The sequence below is a fragment of the Syngnathoides biaculeatus genome, chromosome 3 (genome assembly GCF_019802595.1).
Source record: "Syngnathoides biaculeatus isolate LvHL_M chromosome 3, ASM1980259v1, whole genome shotgun sequence".
Lineage (NCBI taxonomy): Eukaryota > Metazoa > Chordata > Actinopteri > Syngnathiformes > Syngnathidae > Syngnathoides > Syngnathoides biaculeatus.
This window is the reverse complement of record NC_084642.1, coordinates 5339874-5367617: the sequence shown is the minus strand read 5'-3', so window position 1 is coordinate 5367617 and position 27744 is coordinate 5339874. Positions and strand designations below refer to the sequence as shown.

General features: G+C 42.6%; 2 protein-coding genes across 4 annotated transcripts in view; both read right to left on the bottom strand.

The window, feature by feature from the left end:
• The window catches only part of pde8a (phosphodiesterase 8A), a 91230-nt gene extending 85229 nt beyond the window's left edge, over window positions 1-6001 (bottom strand). Inside the window, exons 1-2 of one of the 3 annotated variants that reach the window (XM_061813822.1) lie at window positions 5894-6001; window positions 4571-4688 (exon numbers count right to left, since the gene is read on the bottom strand). Coding sequence is in view for 1 of the 3 variants with exons in the window: in XM_061813819.1 (XP_061669803.1) it covers window positions 4571-4723 (153 nt within the window). In the remaining 2 variants the exon portion in view is untranslated. Of the gene's footprint in view, window positions 1-4570; window positions 5860-5893 lie in introns of those variants that run through there. The other 2 variants (XM_061813820.1, XM_061813819.1) reach the window with 2 other exon arrangements.
• Window positions 6002-16379: 10378 nt separating this feature from the next.
• gatm (glycine amidinotransferase (L-arginine:glycine amidinotransferase)) lies at window positions 16380-26685 on the bottom strand. The gene is made up of 9 exons (XM_061815025.1): window positions 26431-26685; window positions 23953-24171; window positions 22140-22335; window positions 20750-20940; window positions 20527-20664; window positions 20059-20223; window positions 19182-19245; window positions 18988-19104; window positions 16380-18908 (listed from the first exon to the last, which is right to left on the bottom strand). The coding sequence occupies exons 1-9, from the start codon at window positions 26497-26499 to the stop codon at window positions 18796-18798; spliced, it is 1272 nt and encodes a 423-aa protein (XP_061671009.1). The 5' UTR covers window positions 26500-26685; the 3' UTR covers window positions 16380-18795.
• Window positions 26686-27744: the final 1059 nt, after the last annotated feature.

The following is a 27744-nucleotide window of genomic DNA, read 5'->3' as shown; positions in this document are numbered from 1 at the left end:
CACACACGCAAACGCACAAGCACATCATCTCCAAGATCGTTTTGGTCATAAATTAGATGGACAGTATGTGACTAAAATTTTAAATAATCCTTGGAATTGTTCGGAGGAAATGCAACTGTAGCGTTGCTAAAAGTGGTTGCTAAATATTTTTTTAAAATACCAAATAGTTCTTCAATGCCTCCCAGAAATGGATCATTTTCTCTTGTCCCTATTTGTTTGAAATATACAGCGTATCAAAATGAAAAAAAAATTAAAATCAGCTATTGGTACTGCCTTGTAACTGTAAAAATATGGAAGTAAATGTGTGCCGCCAGGATTTGAATTTGAAATGTAAAGTGATCACATTTTCAGTTGTTGTATTTTAGTGTCACTTTTCAATGTTAACAATTCAACGAGCTCCACTTCGCTAACACCCAGCCAATCAAGTAACGCTTTCTTGGGATGTGACGTCACGTGACTAAGAAAGCGTATCTGCGATTGGCTGGGTGTTTGGTTCTGACCTGAGGTAACCGCGCCTGTGGCGCAGACGGTGAATTTCTGACAGCGAATTCTCGCTAGTTGAATTGTTAACATTGAAAAGTTACACCGAAATACAATTATTGAAAATGTGATCACTTTACATTTCATATTCAAATCCCGTTTTCTGTGACATTTCAAATTCAAATCCTGGTGGCACATATTTACGATGCCGTATTAAAACATGTTTTATCACACACCTTAAGTCCTCTCTTCTATTTTAATATTTTTTTTCCAACCGTGTTGGGTGCCATTCGTATCAGTGCAAAACTGTCACTCATATCATCTGAAAAGACATTAATATCAAACTTTTTCATATTAATGAGGTTTTTTTTCTTCACCAACGCAGTGGCTAACAAAGCTAGCATGTGTGTACTCTCAAGCTAATAAATGAATACATTTTCATTGATTTTGCAACACCATTACTGTGCAGAGTAATATCTATCCATTTTCTTTGATGCTTATCCTCACAAGGGTCATGGGGAGTGCTGGAGCCTGTCCCAGCTGTCAACGGGCAGGAGGAGGGGTACACCCTGAACTGATTGCCAGCCCATCGCAGGGCACATCGAGACCAACAGCCGGACTCACAATCACACCGAGGGGCAATTTAGAGTGTCCAATTAATCTTTTTTCTTGGCCGCTTATCCTCACAAGGGTCGCAGGGAGTGCTGGAACCTATCCGAGCTGTCAACGGGCAGGAGGTGGGGTACACCCTGAACTGGTTGCAAGCCAATTGCAGGGCACATAGAGACAAACAGCCGCACTCACAATCACACCTAGGGGCAATTTAGAGTGTCCAATTAATCCATCCATCCATTTTCTTTGCCACTTATCCTCACGAGGGTCGCGGGAAAGCTGGAGCCTATCCCAGCTGTCAACTGGCAGGAGGCGCGGTACACCCTGAGCTGGTGGCCAGCTAATCGCAGGGCACATCGAGACAAACGGTCGCACTCACAATCATACCTATGGGCAATTTCATCCATACATTTTCTTCATTGCTTATCCTCACAAGGGTCGCGGGGAGTGCTGGAGCCTAACCCAGGTGTCAACGGGCAGGAGGCGGGGTACATCCTGAATTGGTTACCAGCCAATCACGGGGCACATGGAGACCGACAACAGCTGCACTCACAATCACACCGATGGGGCAATTTAGAGCGTCCAATTAATGTTGCGTGTTTTTGTGGATGCGGGAGGAAACCGGAGTATCCGGAGAAAACCCACAAAGGCAAGAGGAGAACATGCAAACTCCACTCAGGCGGGTCCGAGATCGAACCCGGGACCTCAGAACTGTGAGGCCAACGCTTTTGTGCAGAGTCATACTAAAATTAAATGAGTTAAATAAAATGCGCACAATATTTTGAATCTGAATTTTATTAAGGCGCTCACTCAAGCACTTTAAAAATTCTCTGTAACGGGGTTGCAAAAAAAATATATATATATATATCATGTAATGATGATTTGATATCTGAGCGAGATCTATTGTCTGTTTTTCACCGGGGGGGGGGACAGAATCAAAACTGTTAGTGTCTAAATTGTCCTTCATTTCTAGAACGGCACAGATCCAAACATCACAGCACGAGCGCTCGACTTTTACACAAATCCAACAAAAGGCTTTCCTGGTCGTGATGTTCTCTTAACAAGCGCGCATTCATTCCCTTCCGCCGTCTCCATTTGCGCCGTAAAAACCAAATCCCGTCCGCCTCGCTCATCTCGGCCCGCCGACGTGCCAGCGCGGGCCCTTACACAACATGCAAATGAGAATGAAATTGATCATCCCCCCCCCCCCCGCTCGATGGGAAGCACATCGCGTCTCTTTTCGAGTCCGAGCCGGCACATCTCATTATGCCTCTCTTACTGTAATTATTCGCGGTCCGGTAGACAAATGGGATTGTTAGATTTTTGCGATGACGCAACGCGCTCAAAGAGCACTTCACGCGCGACGCTCGACCTCGCTTTGTCATTTTCCCATTAAAACGTGTCGATTTTTGTTCGATGACCTTACGTAAGACGTCTCGGGGACCTCCTTAAGACCCGACGCAAAAACACTGGGACGGGAAGCAGAGTAAAAAGGTGAAACTGAGGCCAAATATGTCCAGTTGGAAATGAAGCAGACATTTCATGTGGCCTCTAAATAAAGCGAAAGATGCGCTGTGAAGAATGTTGAAAAAAAAAAAAAAAAAAAGTGAACCTCACCAACGATTACAGAGGATTACTGTGACTTTAAGAACTGAAACTGGCAAACTGTACAGTATATCCTAGATCAGGAGCTTTCTTAATTTTCACTCTGTACATTGCAGCTTACAGTTAATATACTGTTTAAATATCAAACCTCTCACCTGCTACAATCTCCCTTTAGGGGATTTGCTGAAATTGCGGCTGAATATCCACCTCCAGAAAATAATGGCACACTCATTTCTCATGTGGCAACAGCTAGCTACGAGGCTAGCAAATAAAAGCAAGGCCGGATTAGCATTTTTTCAGCTCAACAGTAACATTTATCACCTCTATCGGTCATTCCAAGAAATAAACCTTCATCGCAATAACATTTAGCATGAGGAATGGGTCATCCTGCCAACGTAGCAGCTATGGCTAATGTTGGCACCACAGGGCTAACGACGCTAGCTTAGTAGTTCTCCCGCTGCTGTTTTGTTAAAGCTCCATACTATACTTTTTTGAAATGATTATTTTTCACGACAAAACCCCTTTATAATCACGTGCCGCGTTTGAGAATAGAGCAGTTATCGAGGCGAGCGGCTTTTGGGGGGGGGGGCGTAGACTCAAAGCGATGCTACGTTCAGATCTTGCTAGCAGTTTTGATACTGCCACCTCACAATTTGACTAATGAGTCAATTAAGGAGTTAAATGCATATTGTAGCTTAAAAAAATAGCTGAAAAGGAATAGTTGAAAAAAAAGGGGGAATATGTACTTTATATTAAAGTCAAATATAACTGAATTCTATTTAGCAAATGGTCTATTTTTTTTTTTTAGCATCAGTTATAGCGTTATGCACCATTTGAACATTAAATTCAGTCAACCCCCCCTAGGAAGCTGCACTTTGAGAATCACTGACCTACATCTTTTTCAAGACCGAAGATCTCAAAGCCAGCGAGTTCGTGGTTTTGAAACCCAGCATGCAAATCGAAATGAAGCTTACAGTTAATATAATTTTTAAATATCAAACCTCTGACCTGCTACAATCTCCCTTTAGGGGATTTGCTGAAACTATGGCTGAATATCCACCTCCAGAAAATAATGACACACTCATTTCTCGTGTGGCAACAGCTCGTTACGGGTCTAGCAAATAGAAGCAAGGCCGGATTAGCATTTTTTTCAGCTCAACAGTAACATTTATCACCTCTATCGGTCATTCCAAGAAATAAAAATTCATCGCAATGACATTTAACATGTGGAATGTGTCATCCTGCCAACGTAGCAGCTATGGCTAATGTTGGCACCACAGAGCTAACGCTAGCTTAGAAGTGCTCGCGCTGCTGTTTTGTTAAAGCTTCATACTATCAATTTTTCATGACTATTTTTCACGACAAAACCCCTTTACAATCGCTTGCCGCGTCAAGGGCCACATTTGAGAATCGACCAGTTATCGAGGCGAGCGGCTTTTGGGGGGCGTAGACTCGAAGCGAGGCTACGTTCAGATCTTGCTAGCAGTTTTGATACTGCCACCTCACAATTTGACTAATGAGTCAATTAAGGAGTTAAATGCATATTGTAGCTTAAAAAATGGCTGAAAAGGAATAGTTGAAAAAAAAGGGGGAATATGTACTTTATATTAAAGTCAAATATAACTGAATTCTATTTAGCAAATGGTCTATTTTTTTTTTAGCATCAGTTATAGCGTTATGCACCATTTGAACATTAAATTCAGTCAACCCGCCCTAGGAAGCTGCACTTTGAGAATCACTGACCTACATCTTTTTCAAGACCGAAGATCTCAAAGCCAGCGAGTTTGTGGTCTTGAAACCCAGCATGCAAAACAAAACGAAGCCACCTTTCCATTTCCAAACATTCGACGCGCGAGCGTGCGTTTCCCCTCACCTTGCAGCTCAGAGGTTTGAGGGGTAGTCCCGAGACAGGATTTCCTTGATGCTGAGTGGCGTTGGTCTGCTGGGGCGAGTGGGAATCCTCGGACTCTTTTTCACCGTGGTAGACCACCCTATCAGAGATATGAATACTTGAAGCACAGCCCATGCTTCAGCCCACTTCAGCCTTTTTTCTCCTCTCCTTCTTTTTTTGTGTGTGTGTGTGTGCAAGTGATTTTTACTTTGAGGGCCACCACTGTCATCCGCTCACTTTTTTTTTTTTTTTTTCAGTGAAACAAAATGTCCATGCGCTCGGCTTAAATATATAAATAGACGTATGTCATCTGGGCCCGGACCAAGTCAGTTCTGCAATTGCTCTAAAAAGAGGCATGAATAATGATTTTCTTTTTTCTATCTCACCACCCCACCCCGGGAGGCCAGGAAGTTGATTTCCTCCCTCTTGGTTTTTTTTTTTTTTTCACATGAACTTAATTGGAGATCTTCAATCAAAGCAGCAGTCTTCTTCTTGTTTCCTCGGGTGGGGGCGGAAAAAAAAAAGTTGTGTTACAGTTCAGATGGACTGCTCAGATCCGCCAAGGCTCCTTCTTGTTGCTCGTACCAAATCTCCATTTTTCATGTTGCTTTTTTTTTTTTTTGTGGTGGGCTCAACTTCAGTCATCAAGTAGGCCTCAGCACACACTCACGCACATCCACGCACACACACTCACCCCCCCCCACACACACACACGCATACACGCATACAAACATTCACACACTCACTCACTCAGTGCAGCCTCATGCAACAGTTTTATCCATTTCTTCTGTGCAATCTTCCATCGGTAGTCGTTCTGATCCACCCCGGTGCCATCCGGTAATAAATTCAAAATCTGCGGTTGATCGCGTGGCCCGTGGAACAATGTGCTGGCCCACTTCAGCTGAGGACGACCAGGGGACGCGTTGTCACCACGCTTCGCTCCGACCCCATCATCTTCATCATCATCATCATCCTGCTCGTCATCCTCGTCCTCATCCTCAACAGGCTGCAAAATTCACACTGCACGGCATTCACGTGCAAGCGTTCCCGGCGGAAACACAGAACGCAACTCCCCGTGTATCGGCTCCGGAATCGGCCAGCCGGTCGTTCAGGCGTCCGCTGCCCGCTTCGGGATGCGCCCAACCCGGGCGCCGTGTCTCCAGACTCCTCGGTGCTCTCTCATTCCGCGTCGGAGGTGGTGTTAAAATGATATATATATATATATATATATATATATATATGTATATATATATATAAAGAAGGATGTACGCAGAGGTTGTCAAATTGTAAAAATGACGAACATACCTCCCCTTCTGGAGAATGCAAAAAAAAAAAAAAAAGCAGGAATTACAGACAAGTTTTCGGTGCAAGATGACGATCAGGAATAAAGCCGCCACATCGAAGCTGCTTCTCTCCGTCTTCTTCTTTATTCAGATTTTTTTTTAGGCTCGTCTTTTCCCTGCCTTGCCTGGCGTTTGCCCTTCCATTTCTTCGCCGCTGCTTGACAGCGGCACATCCAATAAAAGCACCCGCAAGGCTTGACCTCCAGCCTTTGCTGACGTGAATGCAAATGAGCTGCGCGCAGCTAATGGGCGCCGCGCTCCCGCAGCCGGTGGGTGGTCCCTCCGCGCGGCGTGGGAACTTCGAACGGTGCCCCCGCGACGTTGCGTCGCACTCGGCCGCTCCTCGACGGAACGCAGGCCAGAAACGGCACATCATTCATGTCGACTTTAACATCCCGTGCACTAGTGCGCTTTTTTTTTTTACCTACTTAGCAAGACTTGTGGACTGACAAGGGCACGCTAGCACTATTTTTTTTCTCCACAACTAGTGCCAATTTTCATGTGATATTTTGATATCCGTGTACTAGAGGCTCTTTGTCACTGATATTAAAAAAAAAAAAAAAAAAAAAGGACTGGATGTATCACTGGCCACCAAAACTGAAGTCCCCTTCCGCCATCTTGATACTCCCAAAACAAGCCATGCCGACCTCATCGCCAGTTCCGTGGCTGCGAGAAAACATTCCACAGGTAAATTAGACAGATTTACTTTGACACTGTTGAAGTTTGTTTGTAAATGTTTTTTTTTTTTAATTTTCTGATGATCTTAATTCACTTGAACAAAGTTTTGTTGTTGTTCACTGTTCACTCTCTGCTTCACCTTTATGGATCGGGTTCCAATGACGCCATCTTGTGTGTCATAGAGGTCAAAGAACAAAGGTGGATAGGTGAAGCGTGAAGTTTTTTTTTTTTTCCCATCGTTAATTTATCCGATTCGGTGGTGCTGACACGCAAGTTGGCGCTATTGGTAACCAACCCATCGTGAAAAGCCCATGTCAATATTTTCCCAAACGTCATCAGTAGATAAGCAAGGAAATACATTTTCTGTGCATTTTTTGATGAATTTCATATTACAGAACTCTGCAAATTGAATTTCATTTTCAAATGAAACAAGTTCAAATGTTCCGTCTGAAATCGGATGTCACAGAGATAACAAATGAACGATGCGTTCAGCATGTATTTTCCCATTGCGAGTCGTTATTTACAAAAATATATCTGACCTAAAATTGAATGTTTTTAATGACAAAAAAGCTTAATTTTTTTCACTATGTTATGATGATAGTGCTTCATACCGTATTTGGGGAAAAGTTAACGTGTCACGGAAATCGGGCCCGAGGTAACATGCAAGGTTTTTCGGTAGTCACGGTGTTCTATGTCTTTCCTTTGCGTTTAGCCTTTTTTGGCTTACCAAGTGGAAGTGAAAATCCTTCATGTTACCAGAACCTAAAATAATGTCACGCTCACACGACCAGTTTTAATTCAACATGCCAAACTTTAAGGAAAAACACCCGCCATAATCCAACCTGTAAACCATGTCCTCCACACGGTTTGGGAGTACCAAGATGGCGGCCAACTGGCTTCAACCAATCAACATACCGCTCGATGTGTATGCGCTATATATTTTTTATTTGTATTATTTGTTTAGATCAGTGCTCTTGGTCCTCACTAGTAGGACAGGCTATTACTCTATGTTGTTATATGCAAAACTATGCACTAGTTGATACCTGTCTGCTCCAATTCTAGTACTTTAGTAATAGTAGTTGCTGTAATGATCCTAATAATATACCAAAGTTGTCCTAGTAGTGTGCAGAGATATTATTCAGTGGTTAAAGGAAGTAGTTAGTTTTTTTTTTTTTTACTTGCGCACCTTTATTGATGTACTAGTATGTTGAACTCTCTTTTATGTGCAACTGTTTTACATTCATTTGATTGCCTAGAAATCCAACTTCAAGTCGATGGTACACTTCTTTTTTACCCCACCAGATAAAATGTGGTCCAATTCAATTTATTTTCAATAGCAAGTTTTATCCAGGTTAAGTCCTTCCCTTATGTTGAGTCAATTTGAGTGGATTATTTGACTGCTTATGATTTGATTAGTTTTCGTCAACAGTGTTTGTTATGTCCTGCATTTGTTTTATGTTATTTATATTATGCTATAGCTTATATTTTTATTTTTTTAGCTGTGTATTTTACATTTACAGCACTGATGTACAGCACTTACGTTAAAACAGTTTGAGCCCATAACAATTTCAAGCAAGAATGATATTTTCGTCTCTTTTTGTCAATAAGAAGTGATGGAAATTCTGGTGCAGTGGTACACCAATAAACTGGTTTATTTCAATAAAGTTGGCTGCCACTAAATCAGAATTCAGAATCATAATCCCCCCCAAAAAAACATTCAACCTTAGTTTTATCAAATCAAAACACATTTTCACTCATGTTTGGACGATCCAATGGAAACAAAGTTGATGATTCTTGGTAATAATTGCAATTGAAACACAACACAATTCATATAGTGAAGATTAGAAATAATTTATCTTGGTTTTGTTGTTTTTTTTTTTTTTTTTTTTTTTTTATTTTACAAAAGAATGGCATTTCAGCAGGGGTGTGTAGACTTTTTATTTCGGACTCTATATTAGGAGACGCGCTGCACAACTTCAGTACAGCTTCAAAAGGACAAATATCCTTCCATCCATACATACAGTCATAAATATAGAAAGTATGAATAACTCGATGTAAAGAAACCAACAATAATGCGCAGCCACAAAGTTGACCCTTCTACCCATGTATAATGTCAAGATTTTGCTTCTAGCCAAATGATCAATTCATGAAGTACTATCTGTATTTTGTTCCTTTTTAAAAACAATTATTCTGAAGTTAAGCGCGTTTTGTTGACTTGCTCTTATTTTGAAATTCACAGACCTACTTTTATTTCGTAAATAAGAAAACGCACATATATATGTATGCCCAGGCAGAATTTTTAATATGGGTGCAATTCTTTAAAAAAAAAAAGACGAAGGGCCAGCCAAAATACATGTATTTTTATTTTAATATGATTTAAATTAAACCAGCAAGCATCTCAGGGAATCATTCTCATTTAACAAAGTGTAACCATAAAGTAATGAATGACGATTGTTGTTTGGTCATCAGTTATACTTGAAAAAAATAAAAAAAAACAATATTTAGCAAATCCTGCTATGATATGTAAACTTGAGCAGATCTGAACATATATGCAGTCATGTGTACCTCTCTTATATTCGAATGAAAGTGTAGGCTCCAACTTTTTCCATAACCTCGAAGTGGCGATTGCATATTAGAATGAAAGTGTACATACACCCTTTTCATAACCGCTGGATGGCAGCATATATTCATAACAGTAAAGTTTTCTTTTATGTTCCCCTAAACCTATACCGATTGAAAATTTGTGGGGGCAAAGCGCGCATTAGACGTGAAAGATTATGATTTTTTTTTTTCATAATTCTTTTGACTATGCTGAACCATAATATAATATGAAATACTTATTTATGTTTCTTGTTTTCTTGACATAAGCGAGTGATTTATTTTTTTTTCCTGGTCTTAATTGCATGTCTTGCTCATCGAGTGGTAACTTGTGTGGGTTTTTTTTTGGGGTGGGAAAGGGGATATTAATTTTATATTTCTTGTAATTTGCTCATCAAGTCGTACCATTTTTTTTTTTTCATTTTCTTGTTTAATGTAAGACACCAAGCTTTAAAAAATAATGTGGGGGGGGTGAAGGGAATAAAATGGTAAGAATAATAAGCATATGTAAAACATGCAAGTATACTTTACAAATACGTTTTTAATATCATGTGGTGGGGGAGGGGCACAATTTCAGATTTATTTTTTGGTGAGATGCAAACTGTTTATAATTTTGTTTTTAATATACTGTAGTATATTGTACGAAAGATGCACTCCGCCGTACGAGTCGTTGGGAAATTTGGAAAAAATTGGCAAACAGTAATTCCGTGATGTCGGCGCGTCTACGTTACAAAATGTTGAGACAAAACACAGAAAATCCAAACTTTCAACACAGCGGCGATTCTCTTCTATCACGTGTTGTCTGTACGCAGTGTTCTTGCTTTATCTTTGTTTTTACATCCAGCTCCTGGTCGTGACCAATCTGTTGTTCTTCTTACAATAGCCACGTTTTAACCCTTTACGATCCAAACGTGCGTCTTCATCGCCTTGTCAGGAATATTTCACAGCTGCCGTGCGTGTTTATGGAATATGCGAGGAATTTTGAAAGCAGGTCCTCAGAGCTGTGTGTGTCGTCCGCCGTGGCAGCCCTGGAAGTCACACTGCCAGAAATCTATGCACTTGCCGATTTTTTTTTTTATATACCGTAATTTCCGGCCTGTAAACCGTGATTTTTTTTTTTTTTCCACACGCTTTCAACCCTGCGGTTTATGCGGTGATGCGGCTCATTTGTGCATTTTTTTCTAATGGGCGCAAGCGAGCCGAAAAGGTAAGCGTAAGACCGGTGGAATATATTTGCGGAGGAAGTGACTTTTACCGGTATGTGAGTTTTTAACTGGCCCTGTTATCATTGCGCTAGCGTTAGCGCTGTGCCAGCATGTTGCTGCTGTGTTACTGCCGCGTCTCTGTGATTTTTACCGGTATGTTTTTTTTTAAAACTGGACGTTAGTCGCATTAGCGTTGTGCCAGCATGTTGCTGCTGTGTTACTGCCGTGTCTCTGTGATTTTTACCGGTATGTTTTTTGTTTTTTTTTTTTTTAACCGGCCCTGTTAGCGCTGCACTAGCCTTAGCGCTCTGCTAGCATGTTGCTGCAGTGTTACTGCTGTGTCTCAGTGATTTTTACCGGTATGTTTTTTTTTAAACCAGCCCCGTTAGTGCTCCGCTAGCGTTATCATAATATAATCCGCTAGCGTTAGCGCAGCCCTAGTGTGTTACTGCTGTGTTACTGCCGTGTGTCAGTGACTTTTTTACCAGTATGTTTTTTTTTGTTTTTTTTAGCTTTAGCGTGACGTTAGCGCTGGCGAGAGCACTAGCATTAGCGCTGCACTAGCTTTAAATTCTCTGTGTACCATCTTTCTTTGTAAATATCTCGTGTTTCAATGTCGGTTTACACGGCTGCGGCCTGTGTATGTACCAAATGGTATTTCCTTTACAAATGGGTTACTGGTACTGGGTGAGGCTTATAACCAGGTGCGCTCTGTAGGCCGGGAATTACGGCGCATTCAAATTTGGCCGGCTTTTAATAACAGTCTTCTCTGTGCTGTGTCAAATTGACAAGAACTTTTATTTTCACTTTACAGGGTCTTTAAGGTCCACGTACTTGTCTGGGAGATCAGAATGCAATTTTCCCCTAATCCTAAATCCTAATCGGTTTTGGGAAATATTTGCTGAATGCGCAGTGTGGACAATCAGCTGCACAAACAAACAAAGCTCGTGCCAAAAGTAATGCAGAATCGGGTCGTACACAACAGCAGTGAACAACGGAGAATCTCAGTCACTTCTCCGCAAACTTTCATGAGGCACGTTCAACGCCCCCCCTCGCCTCCGAATCCCCGTGCGTGACCCTGCTTTGGGATTAGGAATCCCGGGCCTCGTCGCTGGCCACGGGTGCAACCTGATCGCGTTCACCCCGTCGGCGGCCACATGGCGGGTGACCGAGAAGGGGAGGTCCTCAAATAGGCCGGCCCGATGTCAGACAGCCCAACATTCTCGGGATGTGTCCGATGCTAAGCGAGCGCTTTTAAAAAACGTCCCCTCTCAGCGAGGTCTGGAAAAGGGTTAGCTGCCTTTGGCTAGATTCGACGGGCATATACAGGAGCTGTTGTCGTTAGTTTGGGGGTTTTGGGAAAGAATACAGTCTTTAGGGAACGAGCCCTGTCGCAAATAGCGCAAATCTGGCATATAAAAGCATTCAAATTCCCATATAGATGGTGACAAAACGATGCTTTTGTCTAAATGAAGCTTCCCAAATCACTTCAACATAGTTCCTTGGGCCCAAGAGGCCACAAGGTGCTACCACAAGAGTACTTTTTTTCTAAATGAAGCTCCTCAACTAACTTTAAAATAGGTCACTGGCCTCAAGAATCCACAAGGTGGTGGCAAAGTACTACATTGGAGCTCCTAAACTCATTTCAACATAGTTCCTCGGCACCAAGATGCCATCAAATAGTGGCAAAGCACGACTTTTATCGAAAAGAAGCTCCTCAACTTACTTTAAAATAGGTCATTGGCATCAAGAATCCACAAGGTGGTGGCAAAGTACTACATTTGAGCTCCTGAATTCATTTCAACATAGTTCCTCGGCACCAAGATGCCATCAAATGGTGGCAGAGCACGACTTTTATCGAAAAAAAGCTCCTCAACTAACTTTAAAATAGGTCACTGGCATCAAGAATCCACAAGATGGTGGCAAAGTACTACATTTGAGCTCCTGAATTCATTTCAACATATGTAGTTCTTCGCCATCAGGATGCCATAAATGGTGGCAAAGCACGACTTTTATCGAAAAGAAGCTCCTCAACTTACATTAAAATAGATCATTAGCATCAAGAATCCACAAGGTATTGGTAAAGCACTACATTTGAGCTCCTAAACTCATTTCAACATAGTTCCTTGGCACCAAGATGCCATCAAATAGTGGCAAAGCACGACTTTTATCGAAAAGAAGCTCCTCAACTTACTTTAAAATAGGTCATTGCCATCAAGAATCCAGAAGGTGGTGGCAAAGTACTACATTTGAGCTCCTGAATTCATTTCAACATATGTAGTTCTTCGCCATCAGGATGCCATAAATGGTGGCAAAGCACGACTTTTATCGAAAAGAAGCTCCTCAACTTACTTTAAAATAGGTAATCGGCATCAAGAATCCACAAGGTGGTGGCAAAGTACTACGTTTAAGCTCCTAAACTCATTTCAACTTAGTTCCTCGGCACCAAGATGCCATCAAATAGTGGCAAAGCAAGACTTTTATCGAAAAGAAGCTCCTCAACTTACTTTAAAATAGGTAATCGGCATCAAGAATCCACAAGGTGGTGGCAAAGTACTACGTTTAAGCTCCTAAACTCATTTCAACGTAGTTCCTCGGCACCAAGATGCCATCAAATGGTGGCAAAGCACGACTTTTATTGAAATGAAGCTCCTCAACTCACTTGAGTATAGCTGCTTCCACAGTGATTCCACAAGATGGCGCCAAACTTCTGTCTCTTTCGTTGATGTTGTGACACGCATGACGTGGTTGTTGGTTTTCCTCAACATACGCAGATGTGCATTCCTCACCGCACATGACTGGTTTCACCAGATTTCCTTCTGTATAATAATGCAAAATAACACGGGGATAAAATATTGAACACGCCAATTGGTGTTTATTTAATACTTTGTAAAAAAGTCTTTGTTTGTAATGACAGCTTCAAGGCGCCTCCCGTGTGCCGGAACTTTTTGACGCACTCCGCAGGAGGTCCTCGGCTCTTGGACAAGTCCTCTGATTATTCTTTGCGCTCCTCTGTCAGAAATCTTGCGAGGAGGACTTGATGGTGGCTAATTCATGGTGCTAAAGTTGGCTTTCCACTTACATATTACGGCCTCAACGGTGCTGACGGGAACATTCAGAAGCGTAGATATGTAACTTTAACAAGCGCCATCTTTATGTTTTGCAACAATTAGTTTGGGATGGTCTTGAGACAGCGCTAGTCTTGACTCCTACCTCGGCAATGGGACCTTTTTGTACCCCATCAAATAAGACTGAACTACCTGATCTGCATCTAGAGTCTAGAGTCTTGATCTAGATCTAGATTAGATTCTAGACTGATGAGGCGGTGGATTGCTTTTTGATTATTGATAGAGTTTTAGGTATTTTCTTGGCTTTCTGTGCATTTTTTTTTTGCACATCTTCTTCTTCATGTATTCAATACTTTTTCCATGTGTCTTTTCAGATTTTTACACACTAATTTGTGATCTTATTTGTTGTACTTTCATTTGTACGTATGGATTACTTGGGGGCGGCACGGTGGGCTCAGCTGGAAACTGTTGGCCTCACAGTTCTGAGGTCCCGGGTTCGATTCCGGACCCGCCTGTGTGGGTTTCCTCCGGGTACTCTGGTTTCCTCCCACATCCCAAAAACATGCAACATTAATTGGACACTCTAAATTGCCCCGAGGTGTGATTGTGAGTTCGGCTGTTTGTCTCGATGTGCCCTGCGATTGGCTGGCGACCAGTTCAGGGTGTAGCCCGCCTCCTGCCTGTCGACAGCTGGGATAGGCCTCCAGCACTCCCCGCGACCCCTGTGAGGATAAGCGGCTAAGAAAATGGATGGATTACTTGGGTTGTTCCCAACATTAGGTGACATTTTCAGATCAAAATATCTTTTCAAAGTATAATTAGTAAAAAATTTAACATGTTACATTAATTTCAGCCACTATATGGAATGATAAAGTTCTTTTAGGTTATCGGCCCCATTTATTCGAGTCCCAATTTTCCCTTCTGTATTGAAACGTTGCACCGAAATGATGCCTTTTACCAGTAGATGTCAGCATCATGCAACACAATTTTCCCCTCACTTCACAGGCCTGCCTTCACTTTTTACCCTCAGCATGAAAAGAAACGCTTCATCCTTTGGAACGATATCATCCGTCGAACGAGTCGTCATATTCAACATTTTCGTATATTTCCCTCTGCCTCGGTTATTGTGATTATGTAATGCAAGCGCGTAGCACTGGCCTCGTCTTTGAATGGCCCCCGAATAAATAACTGCAAAGGAGAGTACCAAAGTACTTCTGAGATACTTAAACCTTCTACCTTTCTACCTCCGCCTTGCTGAGCTTTCATCGCAATAACTAAATGAGAGGCCCACTGTGCATTCAAATATTCATCCATCCATTAGCCGCTTATCCTCACGAGGGTCAAGGGAGTGCTGGAGTCTATCCCAGCTGTCAACGGGCAGGAGGCAGGCTACACCCTGAACTGGTCGCCACACAATTGGAGGGCAGATCGAGACAAACAGCCGCCGCACTCACAATCACACCTAGGGGCAATTTAGAGTGTCCAATTAATGTTGCACGTTTTTGGGATGTGGGGGGGGGGGGGGGGACCGGAGTGCCCGGAGGAAACCCACGGAGGCACGGGGAGAACATGCAAACCCCACACAGCCGGGGCCGGGATCAAACCCGGGACCTCAGAACTGTGAGGCCAACGCTTTACCAGCTAATCCACCGTGTCGCCTGATGTAAACTGTAACCACAAAAAAACATATTGCTAAATTATAATAATACTCTGTGCCCTACGACCGCCTGGCAACCAGTTCAGTTCAGTTAATGGTGAAATTACCGTAATTTTTTTCACACATTTTCAACCCCGCGGTTTATGCGGCGATGCGGGTAATTTGTGCAATTTTTCTAACGGCCGCAAGGGGGCACTCGAGCGGAAAAGGTAAAAGTGAGACCGGTGGAATATATGTGCAAAGGAAGTGACTTTTACCGGTTAGCACTGCGCAAGCATCTTACTCCTGTGTCTCAGTGATTTTTACAGGAATGTTTTTTTTTTTTTAACCAACCCTGTTATTATAGCGATCACGCGGCGCTGGCGTTAGCGTGGTTTTAGCCTTAGCATTAGCACGGCGGTGCTAGCGTTAAACTCTTTGTGTACCGATTTTCTTTTTAAATATCTTGTGTTTCAATGTGGGTTTCAATTTTTTTTTAACCGCTGTCAAGGTCTGAGCGCTCCCCCGTGCTGAAAAGTCTCCTTGTGATGAACGCGCATGCGTCGCTAACAGGGGAACTCTGGGTACCTAGCAGACGCTTACTGAGAAATCTCCCGGTCTCATAGTTCCCCTTCTTCTACATAGAGGGAGCTAACATACATTACAACCTAACCTAACCTTAAAACAAAAGTCGATCAAAAAAGATGTAGACATATATGTATGTTCGGTGTGTTCGTCTTTCTTAGACGTCCATAGCCAGCACAAACACTCGGCGACAAGTTGTCGAATGGCACATGTTGAACCATGGATGGGGGTTTCAGAATTGCCGGAAGTCTACACGCATGCATATTACTCACAAAGAGATTTTTGCCGCACCCGGAGCGCTCAGCGGCGCTAGCGTTAGCGTTAGTGCGGTGCTAGCGTTAGCATTAGCGTTAGTGCGGCGCTAGCGTTAGGGCGGCACTAGCGTAAACTCTCGTGTTTCAATGTGGGCACTTGCGTCTTTTACACAGCTGCGGCGTATTTATGTACCAAATGGTATTTCCTTTACAAACATACTCGGTGAGGCTTACCAGGTGCGCTCTGCAGGCCGGGAATTACGGTAGTATCCTCCGATATTCACGGAATCACACGGCGTTCATTTGCCACCGTTTCACACATTTATCGTCCAGTGAGGAAGTGCAAAGTGACCACACGGGGACTCTCTGGTGACCAATCCAAAGTGCGGTGACCACTTTTTTTTACAAGAAACACACACAAAAATGAAAGACACACCCTTTTAATTCCTTTTTTTAAGACGTTTCAGCGTACAAAACAGCATTTGCAGTAATCCTCCAGTCGCAGGAGACATCCGAAGGTCAATACACACGAATTACACAAACACACAAATGCTTTTACCGTATCCTACTGTGAACGCAACACTGGAATTACCAAACACAAAAACCAAACAAAAAATAAAAAAGCCGAGCGGTTCGGTAAGAATGACTTGCAGCATGTAACTGGCCCAGTTTTGCGACGAGAGAACAGCAGAGGCAAAAAAAAAAAAAAAAAAAAAAGGTAGACGATATCTGATATGGACTGTAAAGATATAAAAACATGACTTGATGGGAAAGAACACAGAACGTTGTCTAATCGATTAAAATCTTTACAAAATCGTGTTCCAGCGAAAAGAAATTGGTGTTTAATGACCTACATAGCAAATTTAATACATTACTTTCAATATATAAATACTTTGGGGGAAAAAAAGTGTTGTTTCTGTGTGTTTAAAAAAAAAAAAAAAAAGACGTAGTTCCATTCCTCCCGTGCCCTCGTCCGATGACGTTCTCTCAGCAAACTGTTCCATGTCCTCACGTTGACTTGAAGATGCCGAAGCCAAACACAAACTAGCCAGGCCAGAAATGCAGTTGATATTGAGTCGTGTGACGCTGGAAAATGACGAAAAATTAAAATGATGTGGGGAGGGCGTTTATGAGGCACACTCGTACGGCGCAACGCAACGACTCTGCCGTGATTTCTTTACCACCGCCACAGAAAACATCCTCGTAATTAACATTTAGAATTAATATCGTCCCGATAACGCTGGAGACTTAATCGTAAAAAGAAGCAAATAAGCCTCCTTTAGGCAGAATGTATAGCAGAGCCGTTGCATAATGTCACAGTGTAACTACAAATATGAGATGATTGATGTACAGTAATCACACGCCACCAAAAAGCAGTTTGCGATTGCCAAAATGATGCCAGAAATTGACATCATCGCACCTTTTTCCCCCCAATTAGACAAATTAATGAAGCTCCTCCCTTTCACTTCAACATGGTTCCTTGGCTGTAAGATGGAGCCAAGTCAGTCCGTGATTTTTTGTTGTTGTTGTTTGTTTTTGTTTTTTTCATCAAATAGAGGATAAATATCCCCAATTAGCAAATATTGAACTGCAATTACCGTAATTTCCGGTCTATAAACTGTGAATTTTTTCACACACATTCAACCTTGCGGCTTATGCCGTGATGTGGCTAATTTGTGCAATATTTTTAAGGGGGCACTTGAGCGGAAAAGGTAAGAGTGAGACCGGTGGAATATATGTGCCGAAGAAGTGACTTTTACCGGGATGGTTTGTTGCTGCTGTGTTACTGCCGTGTCTCAGTGATATTTACTAGTATGTTTGTTTTTAACCGGCCCTGTTAGCGCTGCGCTAGTGATAGAGTGCTGTGCTAGCGTGTTACTGCTGTGTTACTGCCGTGTCTCAGTGATTTTTACCGGTATGTTTTTTTAACCGACTCTGTTAGCGCCACGCTAGCGTTACCGCCACGCTTGCGTTAGTGCCACGCTAGCGTGTTGCTGCTGTGTTACTGCTGTGTCTCAGTGATTTTTACCGCTATGTTTTTTTAACCGACTCTGTTCGCGCCGCGCTAGCGTGTTGCGGATGTGTTACTGCCATGTCTGAGTGATGTAGGTATGTATTTTTTTTAACTTGCCCTGTTAGTGCTGCGTTAGCGGTGTGCTAGCGTGTTGCTGCTGTGTTACTGCTGTGTCTCAGTGATTTTTATCGGTATGTTTTTTTTAACCTGCTCTGTTAGCGCCACACTAGCGTTAGTACCTGTATGGGGTTTTTTTTTTTTTTTATCAGCCCAGTTCATGCTAGCGTGTTGTTGCTATGTTAAGCTAAGCTAAGGTATTAAAACTTTGAAAACTCTTTCTGTGTCCCATTTCAATGTGGGCACTTTACTGATGTACCAAATGGTATTTCCTTTACAAATGTACTGCGTGAGGCTTATAATCAGGTGCGCTCTGTAGGCCGGAAACTGCGGTAAGCGGAGGTTCACTGTACATCAAAACAAAGCTGTTTGCAAAGGCACGGTAACGCTCAGCGACGTCACCTCAAAACAAAATTTGTTCAGGACATAAATACCCAATCTGGAAAATGACTTTGGTGCACTCTGATAGGACAAATCAATGGATTTGTGTATTTGTTTCTACACTTTTAAAGAACATAATGTTCACTTGTTTGACGCTCACACGCAAGTTAAAAAAAAATTGACTAAGAAAAGCTATACAGCCCCCGTGTTAATTGTCGTGGTTAGTGACGCACTAGGTGATCGATCCGAAATCCGCAATTGAATTAAAATTCCAAACGGAGGCGCTAATCTTGTAAAGCTCAATAAAAACTGCCCGTTTCTGGCAAGGCTAGTGGAAGTAGGACTGCAGCGTGCCGCGGCGGCGGACGTCGGTAGTCCAGCAGTGGAAGCCGCCGCCCAGCGAGTTGGCATGACGAATGTTCACCTTTACGGTCTTTATTCCTGCGTCATAAAAAGAGGACACAGTCGACGGCTGACGCTGCCAGTTAAAATCGGACATGCAACAAAGCACTAAACTCACCGAGGTTCTCAAACATTTTCTGAATGGTGGCTTCGTTGGCGTCGACCATGACGCGCTTCTCATCCAGCATCAAAACATTCATGGACAACCATTTGGAGGACATCCAGAGCGGGTGATCTGCGCAAAAACGCAAATATTTTCAATATTTGTCAATTACTGGACGTAAAACAACGAGCGGTCAATTAATTACCGACCATCGGGAATCAGAGGTGTCGGGGGTTTCACGACGGTCCATCCTGCCTTCTTGAACATGTCAATCTGAAACAATAATCACACGAAAATTAATTTGGTAGCACCTTTTATATAAAAAAATCAGGTTTCAAAGAAAGCTTTGCACTCATAAACGCTATCTGCCGTGGGCTCTATAAAACTTATTGTAATGCAATCTAGCAACAGAAACTGAGACCAGTATGGCTGATGTGGGATGGTTAAAAATGAATTGATTAAAAAGATGAAAAAAGATATAAATGATGATCTGTACATTAGAGTTCGAAGAAGTGAGAAAGCGATCAGCTGGTAAAGCACCCTGGTCCAGTTCCGGCCCCGCCTGTGTGGCGTTTGCATGTTCTCCCCGTGCCTGAGTGGGTTTCCCCCAGGTGCTCCGGTTTCCTCCCACATCCCAAAAACATGCAACATTAATTGGACACTCTAAATTGCCCATAGGTGTGATTTTGAGTGCGGCTGTTTGTCTCCATGTGCCCTGCGTTTGGCTGGCGACCAGTTCAGGGTGTAGCCCGCCTCCTGCCCGTTGACAGCTGGGATAGGCCTCCAGCACTCCCCGCGACCCCTGTGAGGATAAGCGACTAAGAAAATGGATGGATGGATGGATGGATGGATGGATGGATACTCCCTCGGATGCCTGGCCACATCACAAAAGAGGGATCGGAACATTTCCGCAGCAGGCACACGAGGACAAGAAACTCAAGAGAACCCGCGCCATGTTGGATGGCCAATCAAAACGGTTTTGGAACAAGAGATGGATTCGGGAACAAGCTGTTGACAACTGTTCTCCTAAATCCACTCAGTTTAGCTATAAAGGCCAAAAACCGCTTCAGAAGATTCCAGCCTTACCTGGAGACACGGCCGATCGGGGTTTGAGAGCACCAGCCCCGGTCCGATGATGTTGAAGGTGGCGTCAATGTGCATGGGGTTGGGGTCTTTGAATGAGATGATGTGGATATTGTAGTCCGGCGCCAGGTGACGGCGCATCCACTCGATTCCCATGTAGTTTGTAACCTGCGGGACACCACCGACGCTCAACTGGGTGGCTTTCATTTCAGATGTGGCGGAGTCAGATTCTGAATCAGAATCAGGCTCCACCATCCCCACCCCACACCCCTAAACAAATAACTTGCTACAAATGTTTTTGTTTTCCATCCATAAACCTTAGTCTGATTTATAGTCCAAGGCTTTAACGGTAGCAAACTTCGTATTTAATCTTATCTCTCAAGCCGCACGTTGCAGGCGGCATTACGTGACTCGCGGTCAAGGCCGAGCTGCGGAGGAGTGAAAGTTGCTCGGCTCGCGTCCCGAGCGTACCTGACTTCTCTGCACAAAAAGGTCCTTGCCGGCCCGGATGAAATCGGCGGCGTCGAAGCAGGGCTCGTGCTCAGTCGTCACGAATTTGCCCTGAGCGGCCAGCTTGTGTCTGTCTTCCACCGTTCGGATGGGGTAGTCCTAAAGGGAGTCAGATCCGATCCGGTGTCAGGGAGAGTCAAAGACGCGGGAAAGTTTGGACGGGGCCACCGCCGCGAGGCGTCACCTGATCGTACAGCTCGTCGGCCATGGTGGGCTTGGGGGCGGTGGTCCATTTAGCACCTTTTCTGAAATACTCCTTGATCAAAGGTCGGTACGCTCGGTACTCGAAGAAGCGAGCTCTCCACGCCATCGGAGCCTCGATGATCTCGTTTCCCACCACCATGAGGATATCGCGGGGCATGGCGGCGTACATGCCTACCGAAAAAACGACAAAAACATCGCTGCCTTCTTCTGAAAAATCTCACAAGACTACGTTTAGCCTAGCTTGTTAGCCAAATATGTTACGAGAGCGTCGGCAGATAGATAGGTAGTTTTCATTGTTTTACATACATACAGATAGATAGATAGATAGATAGATAGATAGATAGATAGATAGATAGATAGATAGATAGATTTCATTGTTTTACATTTGTCCAGATAGATAGATGGATACATAGATGGATGGAGAGAGAGAGAGAGAGAGAGAGAGAGATGGATGGATGGAGATAGATAGATAGATAGATTTCATTGTTTTACATTTATATAGATAGATAGATAGATAGACTTCATTGCTTTAAATTTATATAGATAGATTTAATTTTTTTACATTTATCTAGATCGATCGATAGATAGACAGAGTTCATTCTTTTACATTTATCTAGATAGATAGATAGATTTCATTGTTTTACATTTAGACGGATGGATAGATAGATTAGATATTTAGATAGATTTCATTATTTTACATTTATCTAGATTGATCAGATTTCACTGTTTTACATTTATATAGATACTTTTCACGAGGGGAATATGGTGATTTGAGAAGATGTTATACATTTAACATGGCAAATAATTATAAACTTGTTCATTTTGCAGGAGGGGGAGTTCTTTTTCCATAATTGCGCCAGGGCAGAAATGTGAAATCTGATGTAATCCAAGCGATAATTTGATGATGTCTCACTTGTTGTCCACGGCAATTTTGCATTACAACTGGAATTTCGTGTGTGCCATGCTACATTTAATAAGCAAAACGTGGAAAGGTTTCTAAAAATATGCTGTTGGGAGCATAAAATAGTATGTTTTTTTTTTTCCCCTGTGGTTTTGAAGAATATTTGAATGAACTTCTCAAGTAATAGCAAGCACTCAAATGTAAGTTATCAAACTGTATGTTTTTCCCATTTTTTTTGTTTTTGTTTTTTATCAATACAGCTAATAAGCGCTGGACTGGGGGGGAGGGGGGGTAATTACTCTCAGCATGACTCAATGGCTCTTAATTGTAACTCAGCGGGACTTAAAAAAAAAAAAAAAAAGCATACCTGAAAGAAAGTTCCGCACCAATAAAAACTTGGCTGTAAAACAATTTGAACCCATAAAATAATAAATTCACAAAAAGAAACCCGAGGTTTGCGCAACAGTACCTGATGATTGGAAGTCGGGAGTTTTGTACTCCAAGGACCAGTCGACGCGTTCTGGCCTCCTCACATTCACGCCCTCGTGACGCAGAATATTGCACATTTCCTCGATCTCAGAAACTGCTTTTTTCAAGTGGTCCGCAGGAAAAGGTTGGCCCCCGTACTTCTGATAGAAGGACCAGTACTTCTCGTATGTGTTAGCCTGGCAGGAAAGAAAACGCGTCAGTCCTATTTTGGTCCCGACACTGCGCTGTGTGTCCAAAGTGATTTTCAGCGAAACCTCCATACTTGGGTGTGCTGCTGCTCACATTCAACAAGATTATTCGAAATACTCGGATATCCAGTTGGAGATCCGTGAGCTAGTGTGCTTTTTATCCTCACTAGGACAACTTTGACATACTACTAGGAAAACGTGACGCAAAATGGTGCTCAAGTTGACAGGTGTGTGTGCTACTAGTACTGCTAGCGGTGTGATACGTGTTAAATAGTTGAATTATATTTTACTAGTAGTAAGCATGCTAGCTTTCAGTCACAATTACTGGAAGCTAGCAATAGTGCGCTTAAAGGTCCACTGTCATGAAATGCATGATTTTTAGTAAGTTATTAATGAAAAAAAAGGCAGCCGGAATGGACCCATCGGTTTTTTTCACCACACAAGATGATTTTGACTTATCTGGCTTTTTGTCACTCCCGCCATGAAAATCCTCTCGAGGGATTTGTTTTTCGAAAAGAAGCAGGAAGTGACGTGAGTGGCAGACGCCCACTCAGGCGCTCTCGTATGTTTCTACTAGTTTTACCTGCTGGAAGGTAGTTTGTTGTTCCTTCGTGTTAGCCAAAATGCTGGCTCGTTGTATCGCTAGATATTGTTCGAACACTCGCAAGGATGGATTCACTCTTCATACTTTGCAAAGAGACCCGGTTCGTCGTGCAAAATGGATTGCACGGGTGCAAAGGACGAGAGCTCCGTGGGTTCCAAATGAGAGGTAATTGTGTATACAGCTACTAAAAAAATAATAGTTTGGGAGGCGGGCGTAATCCTCTCAGAATGTAACAAAAGATCCGCGTACATATGTCAGGGGTCTTAAATGTGTCGACGTACGCAGTGGACGAGGCGCGACTTCGACTGAGCTGGCTCATACATACCGTCTGGGACTCTGTTGTTAGTTAGAAGTGATCCGCATCTCATCTAAATATGACTTGAAACGATAGGGTAATATTGCGGTCACTTCACTCTTTGAAAAGCACTTCCGTGTCCCACAGTAGGTGGCACGGCGTGTTTTCAATGGCGAATGTCGCAGTGTGACGTAATGGACGGACGTTGCAGGGAAAATGGCCGCCACTTGGATGTCGGATGAGACTTCCGCAACTTTGTGCGCGGATGACGCACTCTCCGCTCATGTTTATTTTTTCGTATGGACATTGAAGTGAATATTGTTGTATGTATTTTTCATTACAATATCTATTTTAGAATGTTTATAGGCGTGACACTTGACCTTTAATTGTCTTAATAGTCAGACAAAGCGTGCAGTAGTACATGGATGTTAAATTGGAAATGGAAGATTTCCATTTTTTAAAAAATGCCTTATTTACTGTCAGTCATGAGAGGGCTAACATACAGGAAGAACATGCATACAAGTATGATGCCATACAAGTTTTAACTGTAATAACAGAAATGAGGTTAAAAGTCTTGAAAGAAACAGAGCATAATTTTCATTAGAACACAGATATCATTCAAGTGTGTGTGTGTGGCGAATGAAGTGTGATCGGGTAGAATTTTGGCGTTATTTTCCAACACACACAAAAAAAAAAAAAGCCTTACTTTCACTTCCACGGTGAAGGGGGGAACACGGGCATTTTCGGCCCGGCCCACGATGACCTCCTCCAGAGGGTCCCATTCGTTGTAGCTGCTCACAGGACACCCCTGCCGCGCGGGGTCAGTAACATGGTCGTCCTCAACCGTCGGCTGTGTTTGAGCAGCTGCCGCGCTGGAGGTGCTCTGGAAGGCCCGATGCACCCAACCGGTCGCTGCGCGGCCCACCTGGGGACGGTGGGAATGGAAAATGGGGGGGGGGGGGGTGATTGTTAGCATGAGCCCCAAGCACAAGCGCTTTACTTTCCTTACTACGAACATCCCAAAGAATATTGACGTGAAATCTCAAAAAAAAAAAAAAAAAGATAATTTATAGTGTGGAAGGGGTTGTCAAACTTTTAACTTCAGGTTCCTCCACAAAAGAACGTTTAAAAACTATTTTATCAGTTCTAAAAGATTAAATGCAAATCTATCGGATTAAAAAAAAAAAAACTTTAAAAAGAAAAAAAAAGTATAAGACAATGTAACAGAATTTAAAACCTTGAATTGAAAGTTTAATTTGTCCCGTAATATCAAGATGAAAATGTTGGGAATATCCATCCATCCATTTCCTGGAGCCCATCCCGGCCATCTTCGGGCAGGAAGCGGGGGACACCATGAACTGGTTGCCAGCCAATCGCTGGTCACATGTAGATAAACAACCGTTCACACTCACATACATACCTACGGGCAATTGAGAGTCTTCAATTAACCTACCATGCATGTTTGTGGGACGTGGGGAGGAAACCGGAGTGCCCGATGAAAACTCACGCACACATTGCAGCGTGGCAAGCTCATCACAAGCTCACTAACCAGCAGCAATAGTTGTTTTTCACAGAGGATGAAAAAATATTTGCCCCAGAGTATTGGTCTGTCTACGTGTGTTGCTCCACCATTTTTGTTCAATCACCTATTGCTTAAAGGGTTTTAAAAACAGTGACATTGGTGCTAGTTTCATGCCATTTGTTAGGTTTTTTTGTGTGTGTCTTAGCTGATAAATAAGATATATAATAATTAGCTTATAATTAAACCATAAAAATTTTTTAAAAACCCATAAACCATAAAAACCACGAGTGCAAGAGTCAGACCATCTGTTGGCAAAAGGCTGCACTACTAGTGCACTGAATTATGACTAAAAACTATTGCACAGTCTATGTGTATGTACATATACATATACTGTATATACAACAACTGTCTAGTAAGACAACTTTCACATACTAGTAGGACAACTGCATGTTACTAGTGAGGTAAAATATGCACCAGTACACAGCTAAAGCTACACACTACTATTATTACTAGTGACGCTCTAAACTAATTTATTAGAATTGTACTATGTTACCAATCGTATGAGGAGCACATCATTGTCAACTAGCACCAAGTGTTGCCTCACTAGTAGCGTAACAACATAAATTTCCCCAATCGGATTTGAAATGTATCAATCAGTGAATGTATCCCATTAGTGAGGGAAAATATGGTACTAGTGCATGTTAAGATAGATATGAAGGGGATTATGTGAAGGCTTTTAAGTATTTAGTCTACACCCAGGATGGAGGATAAATGCTCAAACCCCTTTTGTGTGCCATAATTTCCACCTGCATGCTACTAGTACCACTGGTGACATTATAAAATGCAACTGTTTAACATCTAGTGCTTCATTAGTAATATGCAACTATGTGATACAATGTCAAGCAGTGCACAATTTTGCCTCACTAGCAAAATAAACAAGACTATCAAAGTTCTACTAGTGTGCAGAAATGCAATACAGCCCTCCAAAAAAAAAAAAAATTATCTAGAAAATTTGCAAAGAACCATTGAGCTTTAGAACACAAGTCCTATAGAAATAATAAAAATATTTTTCTGTAGAATTTTTTTTATAGAAAATCACAGCCAAAGTTCTATAAAACAAGTTGTTCTGTACAAATTGTATAGAAAATGTTTGTTTGTATGGAGTGGTGGGACTATAATAGTAAGACAGTCCCACCACACTAGTACACAGAAAAAAACTTACTGTTGAATACAACTGAATTTACTCCACTGGGTTTTAAAAATAGAAGAAGTAAGAATAAGCAATGCCGCGGGCAAATCAATCAATAAATCAATAATTAGAGATCGAGAAGGTGTTGACCCTTCGGACCGGCTATCAATGCAAAAAAAAAAAAAACAAAAAACAAGCATGGCCCCGTGCCAAAGTACACGTGTTTAGCACTTGTCCTTATCTAGGTTGAGATAGACGCGAAATAGTCTTGCTGGCTCAGAATCGGCTCCGGTGTCAACGAGTTTGAGAAGCGCATCTGTGCGCCACAGCTGTCGCGTCACTCAGGGACGGCGCGCCCCAAGAACGCGCGAGCGCAATAAACGCGTGACTTTCAAATTGGAGCTTCTTCTACTTATTATTATTGGGTTTTTTTTTCAACTTTTATCTTTTTTTTTTTTAAATGAAATACAAACCATGGCTCCGATCAGATGGGCCGCCTCTGCCCCCCTGCTGCCTCCTCTCAGACACCTCACGCGCAGCATTATCGCCCAATGATGATTCGATGTGACTTCAACGGTGGCTCGCGGTCCTCTTTTCCTCCTCTTTTTCTTTTACTTTTTTCCTCTGTCTTTTTTTTCCCCCCTCTTTCTAGACTGAAGTCGCCCCGGCTCTCTGCGCGCTTTATAGTCTCACGTCCAACGCGGCCGGCGAACCATTGGTCGGCGGCAGGTTGTGCGGCAACGTGACTTGAGGAAAGAAGCATTTCTGAAACACAATCCCTGACACCAGCAAATTCTTATCTGCTGGCCTACTGGCGCTGAAGGTTTCCAAGGAGCGCGTCTGAAAATGTTGCAAGAATCCTGACTTTCACTAGCGATTTAAAAAAAAAAAAAAAAAAAAAAAAGAGTCTCTTTGAAACTTCCTAAATTTTAATCTATCCAGCGGGACCATAAATGTCCAATCTGTGACTTTTTCTTAACAGAAGCTTGCGCTGCTATTTGACTCTTATTTAAGCAATTTAACGCCTTAAACCGAGATCACGTCATAAAACTCAGAGAATGAACAACCAAAATTACAAACGTTTATTACATGCAAAGTATTATCTATACGCTGGTGACTTGGCTTGAAAGATTGATTTGCTTTGTCGCCATAACTCAAAACTCATGGCATGGATGGGAAATGAGTATGTCGGCCTCCCTAAAATTAAAAATTTTACCTTTATTAAAAAAAAAAAAAAGAGCATGTGAATAATTAAAGTTTGCGCATCATCAATTATTCATTGAAGTGCCCGCTGATGTGCATGACTCCTCCACCGGGGGCAGTATAAGACAGTCATGAGGACAGAAATGAAGAAGAGTTTCACAGCAACAGTGAGTGTCTCTCTAAACTGTAGTAATACTAGGCTAGTCCATCCATCCATCCATCCATCCATTTTCTTCACCGCTTATCCTCACGAGGGTCATGGGGAGCGGTGGAGCCTATCCCAGCTGTCATCAGGCAGGAGGTCGGGGTACACCCTGAACTGGTTGCCAGCCAGTCGCAGGGCACATGGAGACAAACAGGTGCACTCACAATCACACCTAGGGGCAATTTAGAGTCTCCAATTAATGTTACATCTTTTTGGGATGTGGGAGGAAACTGGAGTGAAAAGCCACGCAGGTGGGTTTGGGATTGGGATTGAACCTCAGAACTGTGAGGCCAACACTTTCCAAGATGAGCCACTGTGCCCCCCCCCCCCCCAACCAGTATAAATTTTTGTTATTTTTTCATTATGTTTGGGATGGACA